Source organism: Amblyraja radiata, chromosome 7 (genome assembly GCF_010909765.2).
Source record: "Amblyraja radiata isolate CabotCenter1 chromosome 7, sAmbRad1.1.pri, whole genome shotgun sequence".
NCBI classification, from domain to species: domain Eukaryota; kingdom Metazoa; phylum Chordata; class Chondrichthyes; order Rajiformes; family Rajidae; genus Amblyraja; species Amblyraja radiata.
This window is the reverse complement of record NC_045962.1, coordinates 48,393,833-48,414,139: the sequence shown is the minus strand read 5'-3', so window position 1 is coordinate 48,414,139 and position 20,307 is coordinate 48,393,833. Positions and strand designations below refer to the sequence as shown.

General features: G+C 47.9%; 1 protein-coding gene across 1 annotated transcript in view; it reads right to left on the bottom strand.

The window, feature by feature from the left end:
* The window catches only part of col18a1 (collagen type XVIII alpha 1 chain), a 166,776-nt gene that overhangs the window by 121,039 nt on the left and 25,430 nt on the right, over positions 1–20,307 (bottom strand). Inside the window, 1 exon segment of the mRNA XM_033023498.1 lies at positions 15,698–17,539. Coding sequence (XP_032879389.1) covers positions 15,698–17,539 — 1,842 coding nt within the window.

Sequence of the window (20,307 nt, the reverse complement as noted above, 5' to 3'; positions counted from 1 at the left end):
GAGAGAGAGAGAGCGAGCTTCATCGGGCTAAACAGCAACTGGTGGAAATGAATACCATTGAATGACAAACCCAACTACCACTTTAACTTTAAACTCATTACTTAAGCCATATGCATGTTCCAGTACAGAACAAGACATCTATGACACTATAAGCCATGCTCTTTTTCCAGAACTCCTGGTGACATGCAAATCCAACATGGGAGGTGTTGGATTCACTCCCCCCCCCCCCTTTATCTTTCAGTCTGAAGAAGTGTTCCGACCCAAAATGTCACCTGTTCCTTTCCTCCAGAGATTCTGCCTGAACTACTGAGTTACTCCAGCATTTTGTGTCTATCTTCGGTATAAACCAGCATCTGCAGTTCCTTCCTACACATGGGAGGTGGGAACTTGAGCAGGAGACAGCTTCGCTTGTTTAAAGCAATCTCCGCAACCATTTTCAAAATGACCAAATGTTTGAAGCCACTTCCCCATCTGGGAGTCTGTTACACACACAGACACACCCTGCTGCCTTTCTCACTGCCACTGCTCCACCATTGACCAGACTACAACACAGGACATTATTCATCATTGTGCACAGACATAAACAAGAATGAATCACTCACAATATTTAAAAAATAAGATCATTCAAGTAATCAACATCTAAATAGTCCCTGTTGTTGGACAGTCTGATGTACTCAGATAACATAAATCAATTTGTACTTCATCTGATTTTTGCAACACAGTAACATTATGATTCAGTTATAGGCTTAAGGCTTTTAGTCTCAGTAGCTTTGAAGAAGGGGATCTGTGTATCCTCACATTAAAGACTATTGAAGAATACGGAGAACTAAACCTCTTAACAATAATCCCTTCACCAGCAACAACTGGGCAACTGTTCTGTAATTCTAGTGTCTCGGCTGCTGATGAAGAGCAACTTCCATGTCATGAGGTCTAATACAAGATGTTGTCTGAGAGCAATGTCATTAACTCTTCATTCCCAAGATGAAATTCCTGACGCCAAATACAGATCAATGTTTAAACCGACTTTACATTGGATGTCTTGTGATCAAAAAAAACTGAAGCTCTCATGAACAGTGCTCAAATTATTGACACTTTTGGACAAACTGTCCATTCGCCAGTATGGAAGAAACCAAAGCACTTTCACTCGATGCCACTTCCCTTCCACCTGGATCCAAGTTGAGTATTACAGTCAATACCAATGTCAAAGAGTTGTAGAGTGTAGAAAGAAGCCCTTCAGCCCACACCAACTACTGCACCCATCAACACTAATCATATTTACCCGCTTTAAATAGGCAGGTCCAAATTCCAATTTTGATAGGAAGGGATGGTGGGGGAAAAAACCTGTGATGAATAAAACTTTGTTCAATGGATAGAATCAGGAGAAATGGAGAGGACAATTAAAAAAAAATTGTATATAAAATGGTGAGAGTCGTAGATAGGACAGACAGTCATTCCCAGGGTGGAAATGTCCAACAACATATAACCATATAATAACCATATAACAATTACAGCATGGAAACAGGCCATCTCGGCCCTTCTAGTCCGTGCCGAACACTTATTCTCCCCTAGTCCCATCTACTTGCACTCACCAGAGGGCATAGATTTAAGGTGAGAGGGTGAAAATGTAATGGAGATGTGCGGGGCTATTTTTTTTTACACAGTGGATGGTGAGGGCCTGGATCACATTGGTGGAGCCAAACACTACAGTGGCATTTAAAAGTCTTTTAGATAGACATGTAGGCAGGGAATAGAGGGATATGGATCATGTACAGGCAGATGAGATCAGTTTGACTTGGCATCATGTTCGGCACAAACATTGTGGACTGAAGGGCCTGTTCCTGCATTGCACTGTTCTGTGTTCTATGTTCGATGTTAAAAAACAACAAATGCTGGAAATGTGAAATAAAAACAGAAGCATTCAGCAGGTCAGGCAGCAACTGTGGAGAGAGCAGCAGTTGGCTTTGCAGGGTGAAGACCTTTCATCAGCACCAAGTGACACCCACACCGTTGTCAGTGTCATCGGACCATTGTCGTGCAACACAGAGACAAACGGCAGCTCCAGACCACAGTATAAAGCAGTGGGCACACGTTCTCTGCCCCCAGCGCACTGGACACAGGGTGTGGGGCACAGGTGAAACATTGTGAGCTGCATGTGTTGTCCTCTTAGACAAATAGCTGAGATTAATGGGACAGCTAGTCTGAAGCCCACTCCCAGTGCAGCAACTGCAATCTCCTCCGTTCTGTCATCATTGCCACTGTGGATGGACAACAGAAGCAACAAGAGGCCATTCGATCCCCCTAGATGATGGATGATTCTATTTTTTGCCTTTACTCCGCCCCCCTTGCCTGACAGAAACCCTTCGGCATCAGCTTGGAGCTTCCAAAGTAGCTCAGCATTCTCGCGGCACATTTCCCCAGTCTTGCCCTTGCACTGCTTGTCCTTGCTTTCACACTTTTTTTGTCCTGATGTCAACATGAAAACATTGGTCTCATTTTATTCTCTCCCACATTCCCATAAAACTCTCAGCAGTTTCCACAATTCACCCAAGGAAGAAAGGTACTTTAACCTGCCAACCATGTAAGGGGTTAAATGGGATAGACCACTTGCCTGGATGAGTGCAGTACCAACCCCATTCAGGACAAAGCAGCCTCCCTAAGTGCCTACAAAAAGCACTGTGGTTGCTCACCGAGGTTGCCCTGCCAACTCGTGTCTTCTTCCATTGAGAAGGACAAGGGGAGTAGACACAGGGCAGTACTACCATCCGCAGGTTCACCTCCAGGTCATGCATCGTCCTGCCCTGCTGCTTCATCGTCACTGGGTTTGAGTACTGGGACTCCCTCCTCAACAGCACCGTTTGAGAAGACGGCTCTCCTCTACTTTCTCCAGGGGCAATTAGGGAGAGGCAAGAAATGCTGGCCTTTCTATGTGATGCCCAATCCAGAAAATGAATACCAAAAATAGCTTCCGTCACATCTCAATGCACGCCCCGGATTGATAATGCTCCAGTGTAACTTTATATGAGATCAAATCGATCCATGTTGGTGCTACTCCACACACAAATGTTTGCGACTCTGCAACAGCAGTCATAGAAAGCAGATCCTTCGGCCCACCACGTCTCTGCCATCCTTTTTGCCTATCGACCAGTCCTACTTGCCTGCATTAGGATCATATCTTTCTCTGCCTTGCCCATTTAAGTGCGTGTCTGAACGCCTGTTAAACAAAGAAATTGCATCCGATTCCACCACCTCCTCTAGCAGCAAATTCAGGATATCCACTCTCTAAAAGCTTACCCCTCAGATCCCCTTTAAAATTCCTTCCTCTTATGTTAACACAGTGTCCTCTTATTTATTGATATTCTTATCATGGGAAAAAAGATTTTGACTATCGACACTAAACCTCAAGTGAATATAAGCCCAGGCGGCCCACTCTTTCATCCTATGTTAGTCCCACCATCCTGGGAATTAACCTGGTAATTTACGCTGCACTTCCTCAATAATGTTCTTCCTCAAATTAGGAGACCAAAACCACACACAATACTCCAGGTGTGGTCTCACCAGGGCCCTGTACAGCTGTAGTAGGGAGTACAGAGAAGGTTCACCAGACTGATTCCTGGGATGTCAGGACTTTCATATGAAGAAAGACTGGATAGACTTGGCTTGTACTCGCTAGAATTTAGAAGGTTGAGGGGGGAACTTATAGAAACTTACAAAATTCTTAAGGGGTTGGACAGGCTAGATGCAGGAAGATTATTTCCTATGTTGGGGAAGTCCAGAACAAGGGGTCACAGTTTAAGGATAAGGGGGAAGTCTTTTAGGACCGAGATGAGAAAATAATTTTTTACACAGAGAGTGGTGAATCTGTGGAATTCTCTGCCACAGAAAGTAGTTGAGGCCAGTTCATTGGCTAGATTTAAGAGGGAGTTAGATGTGGCCCTTGTGGCTAAAGGGATCAGGGGGTATGGAGAGAAGGCAGGTATGGGATATTGATTTGGATGATCAGCCATGATCATATTGAATGGCGGTGCAGGCTCGAAGGGCCGAATGGCCTACTCCTGCACCTATTTTCTATGTTTCTATAATCTCCTATACGCAAACCTCTTGCTATGAAGGCCAACATGCCATTTGCTTTCTTCACTGCCTGCTCTACCTGCATGCTTACTTTCAGTGACTGAAGTACAAGGACACCCAGGTCTCATTGCACCTCTCCTTTTCCGAATCAGATAATAATCTGCCAACTTGTTCTTGCCACCAAAGTGGATAACCTCACATTTATCCACAGTATACAGCATCTGCCATGCATCTGCCCTCTCACCCAACCTATCTGTCACCCTGCAGCCTCGTTGCACCCACCTCGCAGCTCACACTGCCACCCAGCTTTGTGTCATCTGCAAACTTGGAGATGTTACATTTAATTCCTGCGTCTAAATCATTAATATATATTGCAAATAACTGGAGTCCAAAACACTGAGCCTTGTGGCATCACACTAGTCACTGCCTGCCATTCTGAAAAGGACCCGTTAATTACTACTCTTAGCTTCCTGTCTGCCAATTAGTTCTCTATCCAAGTCAATACCCTACCCCCAATGCCATGTGCTCTAATTTTGCCCACTAATCTCCTGTGTGGGACCTTGTCAGAGGCTTTTTGAAAGTCCAGATACACCACATCCACTGGCTCTCCCTTATCCATTCTACTTGTTACATCCTCAAAAAATTCCAGAAGATTAGTCAAGCATGATTTCCCCTTCATAAATCCATGCTGACTTTGACCGATCCAGTCACTGCTTTCCAAATGCGCCGTTATTACAGCGGCAATTTTGGCGACTGTTAATTTGTGGGTTGTGCAAAATAATTTCACTGTGCTGTGCATCCGTGCCAATAAAGAACCATTGAACCATCTTATATATTTCCATCAGCCCAGAATCACCCCACAGAAAACAAGCCCAGCCTTTCCCCATAATGAAAGTCCTCCAAACCAGGCAACATCCTGGCGAATCTCCTCCGCTATCTCTCCAGTGTGAATATCCTTCCTAGAGTGAAATGCCCAGAACTGCACACAATACTCCAGTCTGGTCAATGTCAATGGCCAAATATTGGGATGGGCCCAGTGCCCCGCTTTGTATGATTGCCATCCTCGTATTGCCACTGAATCAGCTTCGCTGGAAGAGCGGATTATTCCCTTTGTCCTGCTAGTGCTCACCCCAAAGCCTCACCCAAAATGATGTCCTTAGTTCATGATGTTCAGCCATAGAATCTAAGCAGTCCATCCAGATAATGGGACAAAACAGAATGCTAGACTCTCGAGAGAGCTCTTCTTGGCATTCCAGAATCACTAGCAGCAGAGTACAGACAATTTTTCCCATCTGTTGCAAATACAGTACTTCCCAAAACTAAAGCCAGTTCCGGCTCACAGCCCTTAAGGGAATCCCTCCCACTTTGACAGCATTGTGACCAGCATTGGCTCCTCCAAGAATTCCACTCCCAACATTTTGCAAGGCATGCCTCATAAGAAGTGAAGAGACACCCTTCTTGCAATAAGCACTATACTTTCTGAGCTTTTGGGCACAGAGTACTCCCGAAATAGCGCCATAAAGACAAACAGCATAGAAACAGGCCCTTCAGCCCAATGGGGACATTAACGGTGCATTTACACTCGTTCTACATTAAATCCCTTTTCTTATTCTTCCCAAACTCTCCCCTCTGATTCTAATAGGGGCAATTTACAGCAGTCAATTAAACTGACAACGCGTGTCTTTGGAACATGGGTGTAAGCCGGAGCATCCAGAAGAAACCCACATGGTCACAGGGAGAGCAGACAAACTTCACACATATAGCACCCGAGGTCAGGATTGAACCTGGGTTTCTTGCACTGTGAGGTAGCAGCTGTACCAACTACGCTATTGTGCCACTGTGCCTCTAATGTCTACATGGTTGTAATGTTGTTGATGAGTCATGCAGCAAAGTCCTCAATCTGTTTGGTAATCTGTTTTAGCTTGAGGGATAAAGATGGCGTAAATATTGGCCAGAGCTCTGTGGAAACATTCTACTGCATGTCTCTAAAATAATGTGCTTGAGAGTGAAGGAATACCCTTGTGGTCACACCTATGTACTGCAGCAGAGAGTTAGCCCAGGCCAATTGTCCACAAACCTGGAGGTCTTCTTCACTCCTTCCACTTACTTCCTCAAAAGGCCAAGTCCCACAAATTGAGCCATACTTGGGAAAGCAAAAAAAAAGAAATATATACAGAAATTCTCATTCAGACAAAAAACTACAGATGTGGAAATGGAAATATAACCAGAAACTGTGGAAATACTCAGAAGGTTAGGCAGCATCCGTGGAGAGAGACAGCCACTCTGGAGAGGGGAACAAACTTGGAAGAGCCCAAATCTCTGACACTTCTCTTCCCACAGATGCTAAGATCTTCCTCAGGTTTATTCTTTGCTCGGAATTTCAGTACCGGCTACCTCTTATGTCTCCAAACTCCCCAGCACCACTAGCCCACCATCCAAGGGCCAGGGGAGCAGTTACTAAGCCTTCAAAATATACCAAACCCAGGCACTAACTAATGGTTTTATGAGCAATCAATGGCACCAGCAAGCAAAACCAATTCAAATCTGAGTGTTCAAATTCCAGTTACCATCAACACTGGCAATCAAATTGCAATCATTATTTTGTTGCATGTACATCCACTCCTTTTGAATTTTACAAGTCAAAATCAAAATAGATTGCATAGATAATTTTGATTCCAATGGAAAATTAACTTTACCCAGTAGAGATTTGGTCCTGGTGCATAACATAGATAGACAGAAATAGAGAGAAAGAAAAAGAGAGGTTGGGTATGAGTGTGTGCAACTCAGAGAGAGAAAGTGAGAGGGAGGCGGGGGTTGGGAGTTGGGGAAAAATAATAAAAGAGGAGAGAAAGGTACAGCTTGAAGGGAGAGGATGAAAGAATGTGTGGAGAAAGTAACAGAGATAGTGAGATGAGGGAGCTGTGTAAGAGGGGAGCAGGAGAGCTGGATATATTTAGAGTGAGAGACAGAGAGTCAAAAGAGGAGGCGGGATGGGTTCAGTCAATTATAAAGATTGAGAATCTACAAACAAGCCATCAGGGAAAGGACAGATTTCCCCTGACACCCACAGATCAGCACAACTGACATATTGAAGAGGTGTGAGCTGCCTGCAGTCATCTTCCTGCAATCTATTTGAGTAACTTTACATGGGAAAAGAAATCTGGTTCTGCAGATCTTTGGTTAGTGACAGATGTCTGATTTCAAGGGCCCTCACTTGGCCAAATCAAACAGCCGGCAGAGTATAGTTCAAGACTTGTTAACCTTGGGAAAATACATCATGTGTAGAGCAATTCTGAAGCAAAGAAATCTATAATCCTCTAACAGCCCCATCAGTACATTTTTTCTCCTCCTGCATTTAATTGCTGGCAAAGAAAGTTGAAAAGAAAATAGAACAGTGTCACTGTAAAGCTATGCAGCCCATTTTAAGACTAGATTCATTGTACCAGTTAACTCCAACCTTGCTGTCTGCATTTTGTCCTGCAACGCTTTTGGCCTGGAGAGCTTGAGGCCAGTAGTTTAGTTCAGTTTTTAGTTTGGAGCTACAGGCCCTTCAGCCCATCGAGTCCGCGCTGACCAGTGATCCCCGTACACTAGCATTATCCTAAACACTTGGGACAATTTACGATTTTTACCAAAGCCAATTAACCTACAAACCTGTACGTCTTTGGAAAGTGGGAGGAAGCCGGAGCTCCCGGAGAAAACCCACGTGGACATGGGGAGAATGTACGAACTCCGTACAGAGAGCACCCATAGTCAGAATCGAACCCAGGTCTCTGGTACCCTAAGGCAGCAACTCTACCGCTGCGCCACCGTGCCGCCCACAGTTGTCCACAGTGCTTAGATTTTAGGATGATACAAAGGCACCGCGTGTAGAGCAGCTATCACACAGCTCCATTGTCCTGAGTTCAATCCTGACCTCGGGTGCTGTTTGTGTGGAGATGCACATTGGAGGTGATGTGGAGATGACTGTGAGGGTTTGCCCTGGGTACTCCAGTTTTCTCGCACAACCCAAAGGGTGAGGGTTGGCAGGCTAAGCCAGGAGATTCTGGAGAGGGCTGATGAGAAAGTAGGAAACATTTAAATTGGAATTAATCTAGGATTAGTGTAAATGGATGGATGATGGGCAGCTGGACTCGGTGGGCCGAAGAGTCTGTTTCCATGCTATATCTCTCTATGACTCTATGACTAATGGTACAGCTGTGAGTACTCATTGCATTAAGGGGGAAGCAGAGAGCTGTCTACACTTACATATTAGCTGATGGAGTAGGAGGGAGAAAACTGGAAAACAGAGGTAGGAGTGGGGCAAGTGTTACCTCTCTTTTCCAGTTTTCTCACTCCGACACCATCAGTCTGAAGAAGGGGCCTGACCCAAAATGTCGTCTGTCCAATTCCCACACATAAGGCCTAACCCGCAAAGTTCCTTCAGCACTTTTGTTTTTTTTCCCTTCTGTGACCTTTCTAGGCCCTCAGCCCACAAAGATGTCTGCGTTTCTTGTGTATTTTCCATTTTCTATGTGTCTCCAACCACTAGTTATGGGACTCCAGTATCCTTCTCTCTTCATGAAAGATGTTTCCTGAAAACCCACGTCTGTGCCCTTGAAACTCACAAGCTATATTTAGTTTTAGTTTTAGTGATACAACATGGAAACAGGCCCTTTGGCCCACCGAGTCCACGCTACACAGCAAGCACCCGTACGCTAGTTCTATTCTACACACTAGGAACAATTGTACAAAGCCAATTAACCTACAACCCTACTCGTTTTTGGAATATGGGAGGAAACTGAAGCACCCGGTGAAAAACCACGCAAACACAGGGGGAACGTGCTGTACAGACTCTGTGCGGACGTATGGCCAGAAGTCTATGGTGCTTTAAGACAGCAACTCTATCGTGTGCCATTGTGCCGTCCAATGCGTGCGGTAGAATTTTGCCTAAGTGGGGTTAATGAGCTGTGCATTTAGATCACAATCCTTCTTCATCTCAGCCTTCTCAGTCATCCCCTCCACTGCCAAATAATTGCACATTTGCATTACATGAACTAACACCAAATGGACAATTGGTCTGTTACAACAATAGGTCAGTGCCAAATGTTTAATTGTATTTATTCATGTCATATCTGCAGCCCACTCATATTCCATAACTATGTGAATGACAAACTGATCCCTGGAACCCAGAAATTATTTATAACTCTACACTGATGTTTAATGACTCTTTAGTGCTCTACTCTGTTCAGCTGTGTCTTAATTAATAGCACGTCTCCGAGACGGAAGGTCATAGAGTCATATTGCACAGAAACAGTTCCTACAACAACTGGGACCACACTGGCTATCAAACATTCACGTACACTAAATCCGACACTGATCTCATTTCATTGTCCCCACTCTCCCATTAATTCCCCCCAAATTCTACCACCCACCTATACACCGGGGACAATTTACCAAGACCATTTAATCTACCAACTCACATGACGTTGGGTTGTGGGGGGAAACCAGAGCACCCATAGGAAGCCAGGAAACAGGAAAAAACATGCAGCCAGATGTTCACCAAAAGTCAGATCAAATCTGGATCAATGGAGCTGTGAAGCATAATCTTTAGGAAGAGATACAAAAATAAGATATCTCCTTTCCTCATGCGCACACATGAAGTATCCCCAAGACCTGGTATGGAACAACGTCAGGTGTGTTATCCACACCCTAGCAACAGTTATTCATCACTAGACCAGCTTTTTTTAGTTTAATTAAGTTTAGAGATGCAGTGTGGAAACTGGCCCTTCGGCCCATCGAGTCTGCGACGGCCAGCGATCCCTATACACTGGAACTATGGTACAATAGGGACAATTTACAATCTTTACCGGCCTATTAGCCTACAAACCTGCATGTCTTCGGAAAGTGGGAGGAAACCAGAGCACCCGGAGAAAACCCTCGTGGTCACGGAGAGAACGTACAAACTCTGTACAGATCGCACCCGTAGTCAGGATCAAACTCTACTACAGCACCACCATGCTGCCCTAGCTTTGATTTTACCATACTTCTGTTTGTAGCAATTGGCTGCTTTGTATCCTGCAATAGCAACTACATTTCAGCAAGAATTTCACTGACTATAAGAGTTTTTGAAATATCCTGGACCGATGAAAGGCTATTTTTAAAAACATCTTTCTTTCTTTCACTGGTGACTACATTCAGTTTTTATACAATGCCAAAGGAGGTTGACAATTGCATTTGCAATTGCATCTCATTCAATGACATTGATAGGCATCCATGCCCAGCAATCATATACTGGCCCTTGGGAAGAACTAATCATAGTTTAAATTTATCTCCTCTATTTACAGACCCTTTTCCCCTCCTCTATTAAAAGAGAGAGAGAGGGAGAGGGAGAGAGAGGGAGAGGGAGAGAGAGGGAGAGGGAGAGGGAGAGGGAGAGAGAGAGAGCGCCCGGGACGGAGCAGCCAGCCTACCGCCCAGTAGCTACCCGCCAACCACCACCTCCACCGGTTGCCCCTGTGCCGAAGGACAACGTGGCTGGCTGGCGGACGGGCCGGCAGAAGGCGTTGTGGTGGCGGCCGGTTCCGCTGTCCGGTCCCGGCGGCCGCTTGCAGCCCCCAGCGGTGCTGTCCTTCTTCAGCCACTTCCCACTTTACAGCCACTTCCCATCAGCTGCCAGCAATGAGGGATAGACTTGGCTATTCCTCAGTACAGTAACATCGTTCTTGATGTTGCTGTATACTGTGGGATAGCCAAGTCTATCTTTCTTGGCTAACAACCTAACCTTCGGCCTCCAAGACGCAGGTAAATTTTCGTGCCTTATTTTTGGGTAAAAAAATAGCGTCTTCATTGCCGGGAAATACGGTAGCTAAAGGCAGCGGTTTATAAGATATTTTTCATGGATGAGTTTAGTTTAGTTTAGTTTAGAGATACAGCATGCAAACAGGCCCTTTGGTCCACCAATTCTGTGCCGACCAGCGATCTCCGTACATTAGCACTGTCCTGGGGTGGGAGATTGCAACCTTCACGTGGTCCACCCTGTTTCGACGAATGCAATCAACCTGGCGTGCACAAACAGACGATCAAACAGAACAAGTTGTCTTACAACTTTAGGCTGTGCACGCCATACACAAGAAGAAGACGCACTATCCTTCACACCAGGGATGATTTACAATCTTTACCAAAGTCAATTAATCTACAAACCTGTGCATCTTTAGAGTGTGGAGAAAACCGGAGCACCTGTGGAAAACCCACGCGGTCACTCTGTACAGAAAGCACCCATAGTCAGGATTGAACCTGGGTCTCTGGCGCTATAAGGCAGAGATTCTACCACAGTGCCACTGTGTCACCAGAGTTATTACATGAAGTTGGTTCAGAGCTGAAGCAGATTCAAATGTCACTGTCGAGAGGAACTTGCTCACCCAACCTTTTTCAGGATGGTGGGGAAGAGTCTTGGTGAAGTTAGCAATTAAATGTTATAATTCCACAGTGACTTTCCGGGCTCTGCCCTACCTTTCCAGCACAAACTCTGGTCATTGTCAAGTGTAGAGATTCTGGGAGAGGATCAGGAACGCTGGGGAGGGATGGACCAATGGTGTCGGGGGACTCTGTCGGGATAGCTGAGACCACTGTCGGTAATGTGGGAAAATTATAAAAGATGAAACAAGAACCAGGACACTGAAGGAACAGTGAGTCAGGCAGCATCCGTGGAGGCAGAAAATGCTAGTCGAGATCCTGCATCAATGAAGAGGAAGATGGTCTGTACATCACACATACATCACACAAACCAACCTCCCTTCCATTGACTCCATTTACACCTCACGCTACGTCGGCAAGGCCACCAGGATAAGTCGCACCCTGGCCGCACCCTCTTCTGCCCTCTCCCATCAGGCAAGTTGTATAGAATTGTGAAAACACACACGTTCAGATTCAAGGAGAGTTTCCTCCTGTTATCAGGCAGCTGAGCCATCCTACCAACAATCAGAGAGCCGTCCTGAGCTATGAGATCTACCTCATTGGAGACCCTCGGACTAGCTTTGATCAGACTCTACTGGTTTTTTCCTGCACTAAACGTTATTCCCTTTATCATGTATTTGTACACTGTGGATTGTAATCATGTATTGTTTTCCACTGACTGGTTAGCATGCAGCAAAAGCTTTTCACTGTACCTTGGTACATGTGACAATAAACTAAACTCAAACTCTGGGGAAGTGGATAGAGGCTAGTAGATGGTAGGTGGAACCTCCTCACAACCACCTCCACATGGATTAATCTGCCCATCATTTCCTCCCCATCTGGCTCCATCTATGACTTAAGAGCCTCCATCACATCCCTGCCTCATTCTGTATTACACCAGCCATCTTTCCTCTCCTCTCTCTGTCCTGATGCAGGTTCGCTCCCCAAAATATCAACTTAAACCTTTTACCTCCAGAGATGCTGCTTGACCTATTGAGCTCCTCTAACATTCTGTTTTTTTGTTACAGATTCTAGCATGCGCAATCTCTTGTGAACTGGTCAAGACTTGTTGGTCATGGCCAGGTATGAAGCGTTCATCTAATGCCTAGCTCACCAGTTGAAGCTCCCCCTTCTGTTCTCAGCTAAATGACAGGATGTTTCATGATAAGAAGCCACGCTGTGTATTGTAGCTGCCTCCATCCATTTCCAGTTCATTTGCACAGAGTTCCCTGCAAAGGCTCTGGCCACAGTTTGCTCCAACCCAAGACGTGCTCTTCACACCCATGCCTTAGGGTAGCCACTCTCATGACTCAATCCCAATTGCTATCCCCCTGGATAAGCTCAAACTCTATGATACAGCAACTGGTTTGAAGAGTAAAAACTACGACCTCCGGTTTCATTGGGAAACATTTGGAGGGAAATGCGACAGGCAGTGAGACATGGGACGGGAGGCAAAAGGAAGGTAACAGATCTAATGGGGTAAAATCGGAAAAAATACAGTAATGTCGTTCTTAGATTCCCTACCGGCTGACTGCATTGTTTCATATGTCCTTGCACCACAGTGGAAGGTTTCATCATGCCTGTGCCAGTTCAGAGCAATCCCATCGCCAACTATGAATTCCCTGTAAACTACTCACACTTTTTCACACACAGAGTGGTGAATCTCTGGAACTCTCTGCCACAGAAGGTAGTTGAGGCCAGTTCATTGGCTATATTTAAGAGGGAGTTAGATGTGGCCCTTGTGGCTAAAGGGATCAGGGGGTATGGAGAGAAGGCAGGTACAGGATACTGAGTTGGATGATCAGCCATGATCATATTGAATGGCGGCGCAGGCTCGAAGGGCCGAATGGCCTACTCCTACACCTATTTTCTATGTTTCTATGTTTACTCTTTCCACCTTCCCATCAATGTCCCCCAGATTTTACCGCTCACCTTCAAACAAGGGGCACGCCACAACAACAGTCAATCAACCGACCCTCTGCATATCTTTGGGATGTGGGATGGAACCGGAGCACCCCGGGGGAAACCCATGTGGTAAAATTCCCTTCTTCCTGCCTCAAGCTTCCTATCATTAATGGAGTTGCGACTCAGATCATGTGCAGCAGGCAAGCAGCAGGTTGCTCCATTCTCCTGTTACTGATGAAGTTGGTTCAGCACTGCTTTACTGAGGAATGTTTTGCTTGGATGAGGATTCCTGCAGGTGGCAGATGTTAGCTGGCTCGCTGGCCCAGTTTGAATCCTTCCGTCAACAGCTGTCTCAGCAAGCTCTTCAAACAAAAGATGCGTTTTCATGAAGCTTGGCGGCTTGAAGAATCAGCTTCAAGATTTTCTAACAATTCCATAACAGGAGTGAAGTTGTTGAGGTTTTGCACTCTGACCTGTGTGTTTCTCAGTTCCTCATTCGAGCCTCCTGATACATCCACGCGCTCTTTACACACTCACATCCTCCTGACACACTCATGCAATTTTTACACACCCACATTCTCCCAACACAAGGAGATGTGGGAGACACGAGGATGTTGCCAGGGCTCGAGGGTCTGAGCTATAGGGAGAGGTTAAACAGGCTAGCACTCTATTCCTGGCAGCGCAGAAGAATGAGGGGTGATCTTATAGAGGTGTATAAAATCGTGAGAGGAATAGATCGGGTAAGCAGACGCACAGAGTCTCTTGCCCAGAGTAATGGAATTGAGAATCAGAGGACATAGATTTAAGGTGAGGGGGGAAGGTTTAACAGGAAACTGAGGAGTAACTATTTCACACAAAGGGTGGTGGGTGTATGGAATGAGCACCGGGGGAGGTAGCTGAGGCAACATTTAAGAAATGGGCTATGGGCTAAACACAGGCAGGTGGGACTAGTTGGTCGGCATGGGAAAGTTGGGCCGAAGGGCCTGTTTCCACGCTGTATGACTATAACACATCCACACCATCCTGGCACACCCACACACTCCTTACTCACCCACACCTTACACACCCACACTGCCCTGGCACACATACATTGTACACATCCACATATGTCCACACCTTCCCAACAGCTCAGACATTCGTTACACGCGCACATCACACACTCCGCTGCCACCCACACGCTCCTGACACACCGTCCTTACACAGCCACACTCTACCGACACGCCCACACGCTCTTTACAGACCCATGCCATATCATTAATCCACACACTCTGTACTAACCCATAGCCACACAACACACTCGCACACTCCTTACACACCCTCATCCCGATGCATACTCACACTCCTGGCACATGCACTCATTCACACTGTCCTTACAATTCACACATAAACTCTTTACATACTGTACCTACATACTCCCAACACTACACACTCCTGACACACACACCCATACACGCACCCTTACAGCACACGCCGAGCATGTCAATATACACTACTGCTTACATATACACACACCTTTTACACACCGTTCACACACACACTTATACCTCTCACACACACATTTCACATACACACACACACCTTTCACATGCACACACACACACATGCATGCACGCACGCACGCACGCTCACACACACACACACACACACACACACACACACACACACACACACACACACACACACACACACACACACACACACACACACACACACACACACACACACACACACACACATACACACAGATCACAATACAGCCACATCAATTCAACTATTGAGAGGAATCGTTTCATTGGGCACTGATCAGGTTTCAACAACTCGTTTAGCCTGGCACTCATGCATTTCTAAACTAAAATTGCAAATCACAGAGAACATCGATAGCCTTGTGCTGCCGTGATTTCAAAACATCAAACATCTGGTATTTCCTCTACCAATCAACATCTGGATTGTCTCCAGCTTCCTCTGCCTCTGTCCATCCCCAAATATTTCCCATCCCACCGCCAGTGAGCAGGTGCTGAGCTTGTAACTTCTCTCTCCTCAACCCCTCTGCCTCCCTCTTGTCCTTTCAGACACGCCTACCACCGAACAAATCCTGCGTCTCAGTGCCAAAGTTTACAAGGTGTAATGCGATACCTAGCATTAAAGACGCGATACAAATGCAAATTGTCACTGAATGAAACCGTCAGCTGTCTCAGTAAGATTTTTCATTCCCACAGATTTGACAGTACCTTGCGACTCACTCAGGCTTCCCGAGCAGAGGACGAGAAGGTTTTGTTTGGTGTTTGATTACCTCGGCTATTACTGAGGGACAGGCACCCATACCCTTCGTCTTCATCAGGGAGTGAGCCACAGGGCAACTGGAGACCCCTGCCCGCTAACACGGCCCAGCAGGTATCCCGCAGTGACTCGCAGGAGCCACGGCAGGGAAGCGGGTGGGTAGGGGGGTCGCACCTCGATGCCAGCAGGAGGCAGATGAAAGTCTCCAGGGCTGGGTGGCAGCAGGAGGACAGGAGGTGGCCCGAACCGGTCAGGACGTGCTGAAGCTCGGCAGCGCTGGGCCGCTGGGGGTGAGTGGGCAGCCGAGTGCCCCAGTGGCCCAGCTTGCGGCAGAAGTCCAAGGCAGGGGGCAGCCGAGTGCAGTTGGAGGGTCCGAGCGGTGCGGAGACGGTTGCAGTCCAGCCGGAGCGAGGTTGCAAAGCACTGAGCTGCGCTGGGGCCTTAGTAGAGGTTAGTAGATAGAGCACAGCCCCCACACCAGCAGCGGAAGGAACCGGCGCACCATTAGTCGCATTGAGATTAAACACCAGGTTATTAGTTTGGCTTAAACCATCCAGCATTATCCCATTATGCCTAGACATAGCATTGGGGCTCAGATTGCTGTGAGGTGATTGGCCATCGCTCGTGTTCCCACCATTCCCGGCCACCATTTTGCTGCCAGGTGCTAGAGCATCATGGGATAGCTGGTTAGTTGGCGGTGTTGCCACTTGCAGTCGGGCGGCTTCATGCACTGGGCTGTCTGTCGGCGAGGTCTGGTGGTGTCCGGTTGGTGATCCTGCAGCTGCCGGGGTGCCATTCACAACTCCCCGGCTATCCATCCGCCTTTGGAGTGAGGGAGCCCACCTGGGACCCCCGCCCACGGGGTGCCCGCCTCTCCTCGGGTTAACGGGTAGTGGCGGGGTGGAGAGCGGCAGCGTCCGATGCTGGCTACCTGGGCAGCTGGAACCGCAGGGTGTACCCGGCAACGGGCCCTCCAACAAGGTCACGTCCTCCCGCTGGCCACCAGGCCCCGGCTGCTGATTGGTGGATGAGGTGAAGTTGGACGAGGAGACGTTGGACGAGGGGATGAGGGGGGAGGGGGAGTTTGTTGAGGGAGAGAAGGAGGACAATGAGGGGGAAGTGGATGAGGGAGGGGAGGAGGTGGATATGGGAAGGGAGGAAATGGATGAGGGAGGGGAGGGGGAGGATGAAGGAAGGGTGGATGAGGAAGTCAGTGTTTCAGCCTCAGTGGAAGTCCAGTTTGCAGGAGGCTCTTCTGTCCCCGTGGTCGCCGTTCCATTGGCTGCAGGTGGAATGATGTGCAAGCCGCCCTTGTGACCTCCGACCTGCGCCGGACCGGCTGTCCCTCCGTCATGCGATGGCAACACTGGCCTCTGCGTCCCGTTGCCGTTCCCGTCCCAGGTCCGGAGCAGGTCCTGGATACCCTCCGCCACGTCCAGTATCTTGGCACCCACCCCTGCGATGTCATCCCCGTCAGCCTCTATTCCCCTCCCGCTCCCCTCCTCCATCGGCGTGAGGTGGGCAGGGGGGGAGGTGGGCTTCGGCGTGGTGGTGGTCTCTTCCCATATCCCACTGAACAACCAGCATCGGGCGCGCGGTGCGCCGACCCACAACAGGCAGAGTACGGCGAGCTGCGCCTTCCTCATCATCCCAGGGCTGCTCAGAGTCCCGACACGAGAGCACACATTCCCTGCAGTGAAGTGCCGAGAGGAAAACCACAGAGGGGGCGGAGTGGGGCTGGGCAGCCCCTCTCCTCCCCTGCTGACGTCCGCGGGCGGGGCTGAGGTCTGATCGGTGCTAAGAGTCTTGCACGGCCGTTCTGCAGGCGGTTCGGGAAACACTTCTCTCTCCCTCCCTGTTCCGAGATGAAATCCTTTGCTGCAGCTTGCTGTCAAATCTGCAGGGATCCCTCCCCTCGGCTTGGCCTCCCCTCCCTTCAGCCTGCACGCTTTATCTTCTACACTTCCCACAGCGAGAGCCAAGCCCTGCCATTAACCCTCTGCTGCCCACTCTCTTCCTTCCTACAGGCGCGAACACTCTCCAGCGGCAGAAAGTTCTCCTGCCCGCGCCAAGGAAAACACACCAACCTCTCTGTGCCCACCGCACCCTGCAAAGCCCGGCGGCAGTAAAACTCCGACACTGTGGTGTTCCACAGGTCAGGAATCCGGACTGTCCTGGTGCCTGATTAGTCAACGATTGCAGAGAGCGGACCTGGTTTGGGATTGGGAGTCGGGAGTAGCAGGGGTCAGGAAGGGAAGTGTGTTTGTGGCTGGAATCAGGATCAGGAATGCTTGCATGTTTCCCGCTCCCTTTAAACTCATCAGATTTTCTGGAAAATGTATATCACTGCATGAGATGTTAAAGAAAGGCAAATAGATGTCTATTAATAGGAATAATACTGTATTCAATAGTTCAGAAAATATGCCAGTCTAGCACCAACAGAGCCCAAAGGATGTTGGATTATCGGAATTTTACATACATTTCCTCTGCTGGTTGGCATCATGTGCACAGTTGGATCTTTCACAGTAAACTCCAAAGCCCTCACTTCACTCTCACACCCACTTGAATCACCTCCAACCTCACCAGCTCTCTTCTCAACAGTTTGGGCGAGCAACTACACTCTGACCTCGGACCATCCTAGAGTGCCCTCCCTATTCTCCCATTGTAGGCACTGTAGTGCAGGGGGAAACTCGGCAGCCCACGATGCACACAGCAAGATCCATTCCACATGGCAACATGGCAAGGCTGGTGAGATCATTTGTTTCAGTGCAACTGGTTGGGATCTGAGGGGTAGGAGAGAATGGAGCGAGTGAGAGAGAGTGAGAGAGAATATGGAAAGGAAGAGAGAAAGTGGGTTAGACAGAGGGAGAAAGAGATTGAGAGAAGGGGGGGTTAGAAAGAGGATGAAGGAGAGAAGGTGGATTAAGAAGGAATGGCACGGAAAAGGTAGAGGGGATAAGAGAGAGGCAGGTGGAAGGGCTGAGAGGTGGAGGAAAAAAGGGGAAAGTGAGAGGTAGAACAGGAAAGTGGGAGAGAAGCAGGAAAAGCAGGAAGGGAGTGAGAGTGAAGGAGAGGTGAGATAGAGGGGTAAGAGGGAGGTTAATAGAGGGGTGGGAGGACCGGAGTAAAGGGGCTGAGAGAGGGGAAGAGAAAGGAGGATGTTGAACCATACAAATTAAAAGCAGTAGACCATTTGGCTCCTCAAGCCTATTCTGACATTTAATCATTACATGGCTGATATGATTATATTTGGAATTCCATATTCCGAACAGCCCTGGTAACATCTCACCTCCTTATTAATCAAGTATCTATCCACCTCTCACTCGGGCTACCACTCCTTCCACTGTCTGCTGAGGAAGAGAGTTGGTGATTGATTCACAAGAGTGAGTTAGAGATAGAGGGATAGAGAGAGAGAGGGGAGAGAGGGAGGGAACAGAGAGAGATGAAGAGAGAGAATGGAAAAAAGAGGGTAACAAGAGGGGAAGCAAATGGGCAGAGAGGAGGGGAGAGGGGTTAGAGGGAGCAGGGAAAAGTGGTATATGACAGGAGGATGAAGAGAAGAGTTAGAAATCATATTTTTTTTTGTTTTTTTTAATATGTTCAAATGTTTGTTTTAGTGTCTCTCGGTATGTTTATGTGGGGAGTGGTGGGGGAGAAAAGGGGGAAAACATTTTTTCAGTCACTTCCTCGACGGAGAGGTGACTTTTTCAGTCGCTTCTCCGCCTCACCTAACAGCTGGGATTGGAGCAGCCTTTCCCGGAGTCGGGCCCAGAGCTTCAGCAGCGGGCGCAGCGTGGACGTTTCCATTGGGTAGCGGGACGAACCCTTGCTGGGGGTCGCCACAAAGGAGTGCTCCGATCGCTGGATTGGTGGCTTTGGCATCGTGGGGCTGTGGTCTGCAGAGCTTCTAGCCGCGGGCGGGGATTGCCGGAGAAGAGCTCCGATCGCCGGCCTGCGGCCTATAACATCTTGAAGTCACGGTCTCCGGTAAGAAAGCGGCCGATTCAGGCAATCCAAGTGTGTTCGACCGTCCCGACATCGGAGTTTCGAACATCCTGACGAGAGGGCCTGTACATCCGGCCGTCCGTAGCGGCGACTACGGAGGGTTTATGGCCCCGACCACGGATGAACAAAGGAGGAGAACTGACTGAACGTTATTGCCTTCCACCACAGTGAAGAATGCTGTGGTGGATGTTTGTGTTAAATTCTATTGTGTATTGTGTGTTCTTTTTAAGTGTATCGCTGCTGGCAAATTTACTTCACTGTACCTTAGTTTGTGCATGTGACAAATAATTTTGTATTGTATTGTAGAAGGGGAAAGGGGGGAAGGGGAGATTGAGAAAAGGATGGTCAGTAGGGAAAAGGGGACAAGGGAGAGGAAAATGAGAAAAGGGTAGAAAAAGGATAAAGAAAGAAAGAAACGGTATGGTCTGAGGAGAGAGAGAGAGATGAATGAGAGAGGGGAAGAAGGAGGAAGAGAGAAGATAAACAGGGAGAGGAGGGGAAAGGGAGAAGAGGGATCAAAGGGAGGAGAGGGAATGGGATAGAAGATAAAGTTGGAGAAGGTTAGATGATACTGAGAATTGAAAAACAGTAAGAGAGGGAGTAGAGAGCTTGGAGGAG